Consider the following 13,771-nt stretch of genomic DNA (forward strand, 5'->3'; position numbering starts at 1 on the left):
TTAGTTATGCGAATCGTCCTGCGTATAGAATAAAAAGATAGTTATCTAACGTATTTATAATCCAGTCTCAATGAGATCGTTAAAGTGAAAAAATATTTTTAAAAAAATTCAAATTTAACATTCGTCATATGTGAATAATATCCTAAACGTGGTAGACATACATAGTTATAGAAAATCTATATTCTTTCTCTCTCTCTCTCTTTCTCTTATTCTTTCTCACTATCTTTCTCTCTCTTATTATTTTCTCATCTGTTAAAATCGTCATCGTCGTAATGTGTGCGTCTTAGAGTCAATAAATGGGCGTCAATTAAAAAATTATTGGAAAAATTCAGTCGCGAGGTAAAGGATCAATTATCTTCGTGTTTCATTGTGATGGATTCCTTTTGATTAATCCTTATCCTCAATCTCTTGATTATCGGTACCCAATAATGTTGATTTATCCTCTTCTTGTATTTCCGTTTCTGGTTCCTCAATGTCGTGCCGTTGTCGTCGTGATGCTTTACGTTGTACATAAAACATTAATACGATGCTGAGTACAGCTAATCCTGCCAATCCTGCTAGAAGGATGTACATAGACATTGGCATCTGATTTGGACCCTGTGAAGTTGGTAGTCTTCTTAATTCGAGATAATATAGTACGTTTTTTTTTAATAATAATAGATATTATCTATCTATAAATAGATAGATAATAAATAAATCTATCAATAGATCTATCTATATATAGATAGATAGAAAAATAGATAGATACGAATAATGTTTATCGTATTAATTAAATAATAAATATATATTATATATTATTTATTAATCATCGTATTATGAATAATTTCATATCAATTTAACCAATAAGGATTTATTCGTTATTTAAACTAATAATAATTATTATTATCTATATATCCGTTATTTATATGCATGATAATATTACATGATTTTTTTTTTTCGTTCGACAGATTATTATTACGCGTTTCAATCTTTAATAGGAAAGGAAAATAACGTAATTCCCAATGGAGAGGACACATACTAAAAGAAAATAAGAAATGGATGCTATTTCCTCGTTCGTTTTTAGATTCACCTGTCGTGTTTATCGATCGTACACCGAACGTGACTGTTTAAATGTCTGCTACTGCTGCTGCTGCTGCTGCTGCTGCAATGGGATCGATATATATATATACGAAGTATTTTAAATTAATAGCTTTGAAAGTGAACGAGTTGAGAATACGTTAAGACTTTAACCTAAGATCGAATTCGAAATTCTTTAGTACGAGTTGAACATCTTACGGAATTTCAAATATATTGTTTTCCTTCGGTAGGATACCCCCACTCCTACTCACCCCCTTAAGGATCAATAATAAATTATTTCTAGTTATTAGAGATACAGAGAAGAAATAATATTGAATGAACAATAGGACAATTGTATTAGTATTGTTTCTTTTAAATTGTTATTGAAATTATTTAATAAATATATTTAATAATAATGATTATATAAAAATTTGTTAAATTTAATAATTGCCATACTAAATATATATATATTATATTATATTATATATTATATATTATATATATATTATATATATATACATATATATTATATAATATATATTATATATAATATATAATATATAATGTATATTATATATTATATTTATAATATAATACCTGTTTAAATTTATTTCTAGACTATAATAATAGTCTATAATCTAATATTAATCTATAATAATAGTAATAATAATAATAACAATAATAATGATGTGAATAAAATTAAAAATTAATTATTATTTTTAGAAACTAAAGATATTTATTAAAGTTTTTCTTTTTTTATCTATTCAAATGATTATTTTTAATGTATAATTAATTATTTAATTCTTATTATTTTAAAATTATTACGTATGTAATGTGTACAACATTACAAAGATTCTACGTTATATTTTGAAAGAAAATATATTTGTTTTTTAATAAAATTATATAAATATTTCATGTACCGACAAGAAAATATAATTTTTACAAAATTAATATTTGGTAGAAGTGAATTAATAAAAAAATTAATTAATTAATGAAATAACTTTAATATTTAATTGAAGAATCAAGAAAACGTTGTTATAAGTATCTTATGTAAAAAGAATTATTCTGAATTTAAATCCCTTATCACCTGTTGAAAACTGTATGACCTATTTAACGAATAAATTCTCGAGATAATTCAATTATCGGTGATCATTTATGCATATATATATGTAAATATCTATCTATCCGAGTGAAATGAACAATGCAAAGAGAATAATATGAATGTAAAGAAGAAAGAATGAATGACAAAATAATTAAATAGAAAAAACTCATTTAAGTGATAGAATTCAAATCGATTTGTGTTTGTAATACTTATTGAATAGATTAGTATTTTAACAATACGAACGAATTAATTAATTCAACATTGTCTTATTTTCTTAAAAGTGATAGTATATTAATAAGAAACGCTTTAAACTAAAAAAATATAATTAATGTTTAATACGGTTATTCGATTAATTGAATTATTTTCTTTTAATGATAAATAAATTTTAATTAAGTTCATTTCATTATTCATATGACAAGTTCAATTTTATCAGGAAATTTTACTGATGAACTGATTATTTGATGAACGATTTTTAATAATAAATTTTCAATATATATTTATTTTGTATAAGATAAATAATATTTAAACCGTCGATAATGAAATTGTATTTAATCAATACAATATGTTATTTTACATATTGATATTTAATTATAAATATTGACAGTTTTTATTAAAATATCGATTAAAATTATTTTAGATCCGAAAAATATCAAAGCATAAAATAATATTAATCGCAATTTATTGATTATTCCGAAAACATGAAGTATTATAATTATTATTTAACAAAAATTGTAATAATATTTATTCATACGTATAAATACGATGAAAATATTATAATTGTTCTTATAAAAGAAACACCGATAGTTCTAAACATTTTTAACGGATGAAAATCCTAACATAAAGAACAATAAATAAAATAAATAAATTAATAATATATAATGTAATATTATAAAATTAAAAATAATATTAAAGCGAATGATTATAATATAATAAAATAATCTAGATAAATCTCACCTTCCATTGAAAATCCGAAGATGGATCGGAAAAGAACCATTTTTGTTCCCACGGTTTGATGGTTCCTTCAGGTGTTTTAAAAATCAAACCTTCTAAGCTAAGTCCGTGTGCCAAAACGCTCGTAGTAATGTTACCCTTTTTATAAGATGCTATACCAGCTTTCATATACATTTGTGGTATCGTCTCGTTTTCTCGTAATTTCAAGGTAACTCGTGGCATTTTTACCTTTCTACCTGTACCAGACGACACCTTAGTCATTTCCGAAGATTCAATGCTGCTTAAAGAGGATTTCGAAAATTCCGATGATGGGGTAGAGGATGAGGACGACTGAGAATTCAAATAAGTACTCGTCTGTCGTATATTCAACGACGGATCGGTCGGAATTCTTCCTTCCTCCACAATTACTTCGTCTGTAAATGAAAACAACGATGTATACGCGATTAATATTATATTACTAAACGAAAAATAATTGATATTTATCATAATTTGTGTGTTTATTTTCGAATAATACATTAAAAGTTCCTAGTAACACAAAATATTGAATACATGTGTATTTAATATTAAAAAGACATTAAATCTCTTTTTAATAATAAATACACATGTATTCAATATTTTTCAATACTTTGTGCTATTAGCGGTATTTTGTAATAATAAATTTAATAAGTTTTTTGTAATAATAAATTAAAACAAAAATTGACCAAAAATCTTTACGAAAAAAAAAACAACAACAACAACAAAAGCTGGACAATTCGTACTGATTAAATTTTTCATATCATTAGTATGAAAATTTGACACAAAAAACATAGTACAAAAAGACCAGTGATTAAAAGTAAATTAAATAATAAAAATCAATTCTATTAGTATTGATAATTTTTGTCAACAATTATACAAACATTTCCAATCTTCTATCTAATTTCAAAAGCAAGCATTTCCACATCCAGATATATTTGTGGGATACTACTATCTACTTGTTCAGGACCCTTAAAACTTATTCCCAAAGTTTGTACAGACAATTTAATATATACCATCAACATTTATACCTACTATGTACTATATGAATATATATGTACATATACCTGGAGATAGGGTGTCGGAAGATTCAAGCTCGTCGTCCCTTAAGGAATTGTTGGGCATCGTTAGATTGTCAAAATCTTTGTTCTTAGAGGAAGAAGAAGAAGAAGCAGTAGTAGAAGTTATTATTACGGTAGTTGTCCTTGGCCTAGTTGTCTTCCTAATCGGAACTTCATATTTACTTTTGTCAATGATCATATCTTCTTCTTCGTCATCTTCTTCTTCCTCGTCCTCTTCTTCATCTTCACTGATCTGATCACTTTTCAATGCATTTTCTATCGTAATTGATGTGCTGGTGGTGTTGTTATTGTTGTTAGTGCCACCACCACCACCACCACCTCCACCACCACCACCACTGCTGCTGCTGCTGCTGCTGCTGCTAGTCGATGATGCAGTTGTCGATGAAGTTGAAGTTGTTGTTGTTGTTGTTGTTGATGTTGTCATAGTCGTTGTAGTAGTTGTTTCATATCCAACCCTACCCATAACTAGTATAGTACCGGCAAATAGGTTGTGATCGTTTTGATTTATCAATAATGGTATTCCAACGCATGATAATACGATCAACGATAATGTAAATATCGTATATTTGATTATTCTAGATCGTGATTTTCCATTTCCTGTGTTATGTGACGTTGATTGTGACAATCCATTAGAATTGAATTGATCACTTTGTGGTAATATCGTGTACTGTAAACTGGCATCGCCTTTTCTCACGGTTTTGTACATCATTACAAAGAGAAAGGGGTAATAGGAACACCTGTATAAACAAATCTATCGATATAATTTTAATTATTTTTTAAATATTATTTTTTTGTTTTATATTATATTATATATATATATATATATATATATTAATATTTTATTATTACTATACTACTATTGTGTATTAAGATATGTAAATATATTAATTATATTATGGGTAGATAATTAAGTACATAATAATGAAAATAAAATTTCCTTAGTTATTATTTTAATATTATTTAAATTAATTAATTTCATTGAAATAATATTAAATATATATATATATAGAATACGAATATAAAACAAAGATATAAGAAAATTGAATAACAAAAAATTTTTGATCATAATTTGACAAATAATTCAATTAAAATATTTGATTACTATAATAAAATGAATAATTTATTAAAACGTAAATAAATAAATTATATTTATTGAAATAAAAAAAAACAAATAAGGAAATAATTAAAAGAAAAATCGTTTACATTTGAAGATTTACGAATATTATTCGATAATTAAATATATATCTAAATGTGATCTTTAATAATAATTACAATATTAAATTCAATAATTATTAAGGTCATTCATTAATTCATTTGACAATGAATTTTTCCTTTTTTTCTTACTTTTTTTTTCGTAGAAAGAAAAAGAGAAAGAGAGGTGAAAGAGACGCGTATTCGCGTCGATATGTTAACAGAAAAAATTTGATAAAGATGTCGTACTAAATCTTTAAAATTTGAACAAACAAACAAAAATATATTATATATAATAAAATTATAAACAATTAAATAATCGTAATTATATGTAATGAAAATAATAATAATAATAATAATAATAATAATAATAATAATTATAATAATAATAATGATAATAATACGTACTCACGAGTTAAAATTTGTGTGTAACAGAAAATTTGACAAAAATGTAATAAATCTTTAAAAATTGAATACACATAAACAAATAAAATATATATAATAAGACTATAAACAATTAAATAATTGTAATTATATGTAATAATAATAATAATAATGATTATGATAATAATACGTACTCACGAATTAAAATTTGTGTGTAACAGAAAATTTGACAAAAATGTAATAAATCTTTGAAAATTGTAACAAACAAAATATGTATATAACTAAAACTATAAATAAATAAATAATCGTACTTATATATAACAATAATAATGATAATAATACATACTCACGAGTTAAAATTTGTATGTTTTAATGTACATAGAGAAAGAGAGAGAGAAAAAAAAGATAAAAGTTTGTTTGATTTAATTCGTGTTACCTCGATGAGGATGATTCCACCAGACGATTCTTGGGAAACGCAGGCAGGTAGAACACAGCCTTGTATCGGCAGTTGTGTGAACGAAATTATCCACCATCGGGGTTTGGGAAAATGCGCAGATGCGAACCAAGAAAAGGGGGATGATGATTAAGAAGTCTACCACCAAGTTATTAAGGCGCATGCGTTACTTGGAAACTTCCGGAAGTGGTATGTATAGTGTTTTGAAACGTTTTCCTTGGTAAGGAAGAAGAGTTCAAAGGTTCACGACTAATACAAGAGAAAGAGAGAGAGAGAGAGAGATAAAAGGAGTGAATTGTAATTTAAACCCCACCCCTACTATTTTTCTCTTTTTTTTGTTATATTACATTTAATATTACAAGAACTATAATGGAAAGAGTATATAAAACTTTTTGGTTTTGTAAAATAAAAGAGAAAATAAAAAAGAAAGAATTATACTTATATTATTTATGTTTTCTGAGTTTACATTTAATTGCAACGTAAATTTCAAAGATTAAAATCTTTGAAAATATTTAATTTGCGAGAGAATGAAGTGTGTGTGTGTGTATGTGTAGGATTGTTGTTTTTGTTCTTTTAAAAGGTTGACAAAAATTAAATGGAGAAATTATTGATCATTTTGTTGTATTCAAACGTTTACTTTATATATTTTTTTCTCTCTCTCTCTCTTTCTCCATCGTAATTTCATTTTTCATATAAAACTTGAGATTTTATGCATCATTTGGTAATTTAATTTTTATTTCAATCCTTGTAATAATTTTTGTTCTTTTCTACAATTTCAATTCAATCCAAATTTAATCAATGGATTTATATATTTTTTTTCTTCGATAAAAAAATATATATATATCTATGTTATAATATAATTTATCATCGATGATATTTATAGATAGCATCATGAATTTTTGATGACACAGGTACGAGAATTAGTATAGATCGATATCATAGGTATTATATATATATATCCAAAAAATTTCTTTAATAAAGTAAACATTGTAGGAACTGTAAGAAGATCATTTTCATTGGAAGACTTTTGATAAGCGTAATATTCATTTAAAAAATCTATTTAAATTTGAAATATTATTATTTTATTTTATTGCATTGTAGGCATTGCTGTTGAAGATGCAATATTACTCGCATCACTTGATCGCCATAATTGAGTTATTGTCTTTGTTTGCGTGTAGAAATTGACAGCCTAAAATCAGAATTAATTAAAATAATACGCTTCTTATAGAATAATATTTTTAAATTAAAAAGAGAGAGAGAGAGAGAGAAAGAAAGAAAGAAAAGAAAAGGAAGAAAATAAAAATATAAATAAATAAATTTATGTTTATATCTTACGTATTTTCCATAAAAATGATTGTCCCCAAGAAACGATCCTTTATTACCGGTGAAACTGAACATAGGTAATGGAACAGGTATAGGAACGTTAACTCCAACTTGACCTGCTTCAATTCTATCAATGAACGTTCTTGCGGTTGCACCATTGCTCGTAAATACTGCAGTACCATTCCCATAAGGATTTTTATTGATAATATCTATAGCTTCGTCCAAAGTATCAGCGAACATACAGGAAAGTACTGGACCAAAGATCTCTTCCGTATAACATTTCATAGATGACTATTATAAAGAATATAATATTATTAACACACACATTTATATATATATAATTATTTATAAAATTTAATTTTTTTCTATGCTAATATTATTCGTTTTAACAAATTAACATTTAATTTAATTTAATTACTTTTTTAAAAATAAATAAATTTCGTTTTTTGCATCTATAAAAAATTGGTCTCTAATTGAAACGTTAATTATTAATTCACCTTTATTAAATTTTATTATATTAATTCAACTTTCAAAATTATTGTTGTAAGTTAATTTTTCGTTCAACAAATTTAATGATTTGATTTGTTTTAATTTTTTTTTCTTAATTGAAAAGGAGATATTATTTATTCGATAAATATTGATAATCAATATAGTTTAAATAAATATTCAATATTTATAATTGATATTGAATATATGAAATATGCGATCAATATCTTACCAATTAAAACAAAAACTGGTAATATTTTTAACAAATTGCTCATCTTTAAGTAATATATTAAACTATTAAATGGAAGTCTATGTAAACGTTAAGATTTGAAAATAAAAAGTGACTAAATCAATATAAAAAATAAAATATATTGACCTTAACATCGGTTAAGACAGTAGGACCAACAAAATTTCCATTTTCGTATCCTTTTACAACAATTCCTCTTCCATCTAGTGGAAGACCAGCACCTTCTTTCACACCTGATTCGATTAAATTACATATCCTTTGTTTCGATTGTGGCGATATAACTGGTCCAAGATCGGTACCAGGTACATGTCCGGCATTGACCTTCAACCTCTTGGCAGCTTCAACCAACTCCCCTATCCATTCCTTTGATTTACCAACGAAGATTGCCACGGACAATGCCATACACCTTTGACCAGCTGCACCAAATGCCGCACCAGTTATTTGTGAAAGTGTTTTATTTTTATTCGCATCCGGTAATACAACACAATGATTCTTTGCACCCATGTTACATTGTACACGTTTACCGTGTGCACTGCTCTCCTTGTATATGTATTTACCCTGAAATGTGAATAAATAAATTGAGTTAAAAAATAGGTCAATCACTTAAATAAAAAAACAAAATCATTCATACTAAATTGAATGTGGTTATCATATTCAATTCATTAATAATAAATTTAAATATTAAAATAAATTTTACAACTGTATTCGTAATTATTTTCTATGATTAAGAAATTTTATTTTTACAGTTTTATTATAAATAATGAATTATTTTTTTAATACAATCTTCTAAACCTAATTAACTCTACGTAATTTAATTTAATATTATTATTATTATTATGATCTATAGAAAAATTATCAAACATGACAAGACTCTGGTATATAATTAGTATCACGAATAAAAATTAATTATATTAAAATTTTGTTAAATTTATTTAACGTTTCATAAGACGATAAGTAATAATCGTAAAGAAAAATATGCAATAGAAATTTGTGTTTGTATATAATATTTAATTAATTAATAAAATATTTACCTACCGCTTGATCCGAACCAACAAATGATACAGCTTTTATATCGGGATGTTGACAAATGAAATCGACTGCACCGTGTTGACCATGAATGACGTTTAAAAGACCTGGCGGGGCACCTGCTTTTGTGAAAAGATCAGCAAGGATCATCGAAGCTCCAGGTACTCGTTCGGAAGGTTTTAAGATCGTTGTGTTGCCACATGCAACTGATACCGGAAACGACCATAATGGGATCATTGCGGGAAAATTGAAAGGACAGATAGCACCTGTCACGCCAAGTGGAATTTTGTATGAAATAATATCCATGTCTGTAGCAATGTTCGGAGTTGATTCACCCATTTGTAACATTGGGATTGAAGTGCATGCATCTACAACCTCTGCAATTAATTACAAAAAATAATAACTTTAATTTATAATAAAAAAGGAAACGAGATTATCAGATAATAAAATTTCCCAAACTTTTTTTTACTTATCGATCCCTTTTCTGTATCCTTTTATATTTTAATATTTTTACACCCTCAACTCTGAGTATAGGTTTTTTTTTTTTAATTATCATAAAAATTCGTTCACAGACATATAAGAACTATGCGTGTAAATTTTGTTAAAACTTATTTGAAATGAATTTTTGGTCCTTGAGTAGTCCAAGAATTTTTTAATTGTTTCTATCAAAATTTTTGTTCGAGTAAATTTAGTTTAACGCGACCCCTCCCACTCCTCCCCACTTTCTTCCACATCATGGGGTTGCGACCTACTCTTGTAAAATGTTTCAAATAATTTTATTATCTCTCTCGATATTATTATATACTTATTATATTATTATTATCGCAAACCTACACGATTTTTATGGATCATTAATTCGTGTTCGTTTTTTATTTATATTTAATCGTTAATTAAAAATACACTTACGCAGACCACGTAAAATATCACCTTCTGCATCGAGCATGGTCTTGCCATTTTCTCTCACCATATTTTCTGCAATTTCTTTCTAGAAATAATTATATATTAATATAACAAAGAATTAAACTAATTTATATCGACACATACATTGATCGGTTTATCTTTAATTTTTTTTTATATTTATATTATATCTATAAATCAATTAATTGTATTATTTAAAATAATTATCACTCGAAAGAAAAATATTCTAATATTTTTAATATTATTATTATTTATATATATATATATAAATATGTTTTAATATGAAGAAGAGAAAAAAATAAGGAACGAACCGAGTGCTCTCGTATAAGAGCTTGATACTTGAGCATTAAATTTTGCCTGGTGAGTACGCTAGTGTTACGCCACTTCTGGTAAGCGTTTTTCGCACTCTCAACAGCTCTTTCCATTTCTTCCTTCGTACATTTTGGAGTACGGTAGAGAAGTTCATTCGTTGCTGGATCATGAACATCAGTAAATTCTGTTGCCTTTGATTCTATAAAAGAAATCGCGATATGTCGGTAAAAAGAATTCCTACACCAAACCGAAAGTTATTAACAGAATTTTGAATATTTTTGGTTTATTTATTTTAAATATTTTTTTTATTACAACTAGACCTATTTTTTTTAAATATTTTTGACTGTTTATAATACATATAATTATTTTAATTATATTTTTTATTTTTTTCAGCAATTGAATCGAATTTATGAAACACAATCGTGGACATTCGTTAATAATGAAATAAATTAACATTTAATTAGAATAATTACCCACGAATTGTCCATCGATGTACATTTGAACAGTCGATGAACTTGAACCGTATAACCTTGAGATATAATGTGCCTGTAAAATTATTTATATTATTTTGTTAAATAAAACATTTCGTTACAAAAGATAAAATAAATATTATTCGATGTTATGTTGCAATTGTAAAATAACAACATTCTATCTAACGTTATTATTACTATTTGTTTTGTTATTATGTTAGCTTGGTAAAATGATAATCTTTTCATTGAAGATAACAGCATATGACAATTTTCTATTTTTATTCTCATTTATTTGAATAAATCTTTTGATTTTTTTTTTTGTATATCTCATTCAAAACAAAATTTATTTAAATACATGTAGAATTCACTTTAGTTACAATGTAATAGAGCCAATTGAGCTTGCGCACAATTACTATACCACGAGGGTTAAAGACATTGATTAGAAAAACGTGTGTATCGTACAAATACATATATATATATATATATATATATATTCAAATATATCAAACGTATAAAAATTATCTTGACGTTAGACAAAAAGAAAAAAAGAAAAAAAAGAAAATTGTGAAATAAAATTAAACGAAGTTGAAACTATATTTCTCTTATCATTATAAGATAATAACATATATTCTCCATACGATTAGTTTTGTTATTCATATATTTAACGTAAGCAAGTAAATAAAGAGATAAACTTTAAGATACATATATATATATATATAATATGTGACTTTATTTCGAATGTATGAATTTGATTTCATTTTGTCTTAAAACACTTCTTACCTCGCATTTAATGATCCTCCTTAGAAGCGCCATTTTTGTTTTGATTAATTAGAATATTGTTTCCATAAAAACTGCTACGTACAGAACTGAACGAAACCACGGATAACACTGTGACTGTCTTCTTCTGTAGATCGAATTCGACGACCAATGTTTTTAGAATGATTAATTCGTCCTTGTGTTTACAATTCCATTCTCCCCACTGCTAAACGAACTGGTCTACCTTTTTCACTTGCGATCGATGTTTTTCAATGGAGGCTCATAACTGTAATCAATTTCGTTTATCGTTATATTATATTTTATCAGAAAAGTGTTTTCTTCATTTTTTTATTTTTTATTATACCATTAAATCATAATGCAGAAACAATAAAACGTTTTATTAAATATACTACTTGTTTCAACGTAAAGTTATTAGATATGCATCCATTTATCTACAGATAATTAATACAAACAGGTGTATGTGAAATGTAATCATTGGTTGTCTTTAAACAACGGTAGATGTCACTAGTAAAATGATATTTTTTTAAAATACAAATCTGTATTACTGATCGACGATAATTAAATACCGCGACATAGTCGGTAACTTACCATGTGATTTTATATTCATTTAAAAAAAAAACAATGATTCTTAATCATTATTATTCATTCTTCTTTCGTAATAACATAAGACTCTCTTTATTTTGATAATAATAACTAAACAACTACTACTCTATATAATTAAAATGATTTTTAAACGAAAAGTAGAAATATGTATTTTATCATATCTTAATAAGAGTAAACAGTAAAAAAAAAAATGAAAAAAAAGCAACAAGAAAGATAAATGAAGATTACGAAAAAAATAAAGAAACATAAGAGGTGAAGAAGAAAAAAATATATATTTAAAACGTATATCGCAGGTGAGTCAACAATGTCAAAAACGATGACGACAACTTTCCCGGTGATTTTATTTATTTTTCTTTTTTTTTCCGAATTAAAACAAACGAGCAATAAACAGACTGGACACTGTCAAGAATCTCGTGCTTTTCTACATAAATACGTAGGCGTAAAATCATCGCACGACTATGGGGTACATACAACCGAGTCGACGTACTTTATCCTTATACTCACTCTTTATCCTTATCTTTCTCTTTCTCTCATAAACACATACACAACACACATAATATCTATATATATTTATATACACGTATTTATTTAGTTGCATACGTATGTATATATATATATATATGTGCACACATTGTTGCAAACAAACATACATGCATACATACATATATATATATATATGTATGGATATGTATACATATAGCATATAAGTAGATGAAACGTATATCTGAAACTGGCAGGAACTTATGCGTATTCGATTCGCCTGATCGAATCATCGGAGTATGTTTTTAACGTTCACAACTCGATTCGAATCCAATTGAAAATTGTATACTTTATTCGTATTAGTATTATATATTATAGTTCGTGGCCCCTCGGAAAAACTATCCTCCATGCATATGTTCAAACACAGAAATACATATTAAAAATAATATACACGTATATCTATAAGTATATGCATTAAGTTATATATATATATGAATCTCTATGCAAATAGAAATAAAGTCTATCTCAGTTTTGTTATATATATATATATATATATATATATATATATATATATATATATAAGTAAATACACGAATATGTATTATATACACGGTGTGACTCAGAAAAAACATGATATCATATCTATTCTTTTCCTTTTTTTTTCTCTAATATTATAAATCCCAATTTTTATATGAGAAATCAACAAAACTTGTCGACAAATCAACTTTCGGTTGGTACTGAAATAATATTATAATAAAAGAGAAAAAAAAACAAAAAGAAGAACTATAATTATAAATATTATTTCGAAAATTCGATTACGATATAAATGCTCGTTACAAAATTTCAATTTACAAGTTTTGCAATATCTTTTCGAATTTGCATCAAATGCAATTTTTG

The 13,771-nt window shown here is 25.7% G+C and overlaps 2 protein-coding genes across 5 annotated transcripts; both read right to left on the reverse strand.

Annotated features, from left to right (window-relative positions):
• Positions 1-34: 34 nt before the first annotated feature.
• On the reverse strand, positions 35-6,426 carry LOC107063926 (uncharacterized). Of its 4 annotated transcripts, none has more exons than XM_015316093.2 (4): positions 6,215-6,426; positions 4,189-4,954; positions 3,113-3,522; positions 35-597 (listed from the first exon to the last, which is right to left on the reverse strand). In XM_015316093.2, exons 2-4 carry the CDS (start codon positions 4,910-4,912, stop codon positions 388-390), a joined length of 1,344 nt encoding a protein of 447 aa, XP_015171579.1. In that variant the 5' UTR covers positions 4,913-4,954; positions 6,215-6,426; the 3' UTR covers positions 35-387. The 4 variants fall into 4 exon arrangements, with proteins under 4 accessions (XP_015171579.1, XP_015171580.1, XP_015171578.1 ...); XM_015316094.2 differs by having other exon boundaries at positions 35-585; positions 4,189-4,940; positions 6,215-6,372; XM_015316092.2 differs by having other exon boundaries at positions 4,189-4,940; positions 6,215-6,372.
• A 520-nt stretch (positions 6,427-6,946) lies between these two features.
• LOC107064010 (putative methylmalonate-semialdehyde/malonate-semialdehyde dehydrogenase [acylating], mitochondrial) lies at positions 6,947-12,001 on the reverse strand. The gene is made up of 8 exons (XM_015316254.2): positions 11,795-12,001; positions 11,018-11,090; positions 10,544-10,743; positions 10,221-10,299; positions 9,324-9,691; positions 8,418-8,846; positions 7,568-7,846; positions 6,947-7,421 (listed from the first exon to the last, which is right to left on the reverse strand). Exons 1-8 carry the CDS (start codon positions 11,825-11,827, stop codon positions 7,320-7,322), a joined length of 1,563 nt encoding a protein of 520 aa, XP_015171740.1. The 5' UTR covers positions 11,828-12,001; the 3' UTR covers positions 6,947-7,319.
• Between the last annotated feature and the right edge of the window lie 1,770 nt (positions 12,002-13,771).

Source organism: Polistes dominula, unplaced genomic scaffold (genome assembly GCF_049000335.1).
Source record: "Polistes dominula isolate Pdom_NZ unplaced genomic scaffold, Pdom_raw_medaka contig_73, whole genome shotgun sequence".
NCBI lineage: Eukaryota > Metazoa > Arthropoda > Insecta > Hymenoptera > Vespidae > Polistes > Polistes dominula.

Coding starts and splice junctions, on each gene's coding strand:
- LOC107063926 (XM_015316093.2), bottom strand. CDS start 4,912: ATGATGTACAAAACCGTGAGAAAAGGCGATGCCAGTTTACAGTACACG. Junction 3,523..4,188: donor TTCCGACACCCTATCTCCAG/GTATATGTACAT, acceptor TTTCATTTACAG/ACGAAGTAATTGTGGAGGAA. Junction 598..3,112: donor CTTCGGATTTTCAATGGAAG/GTGAGATTTATC, acceptor CCAACTTCACAG/GGTCCAAATCAGATGCCAAT.
- LOC107064010 (XM_015316254.2), bottom strand. CDS start 11,827: ATGGCGCTTCTAAGGAGGATCATTAAATGCGAG. Junction 10,744..11,017: donor CATCGATGGACAATTCGTGG/GTAATTATTCTA, acceptor TTTCTTTTATAG/AATCAAAGGCAACAGAATTT. Junction 7,422..7,567: donor ATCATTTTTATGGAAAATAC/GTAAGATATAAA, acceptor TTCTGATTTTAG/GCTGTCAATTTCTACACGCA.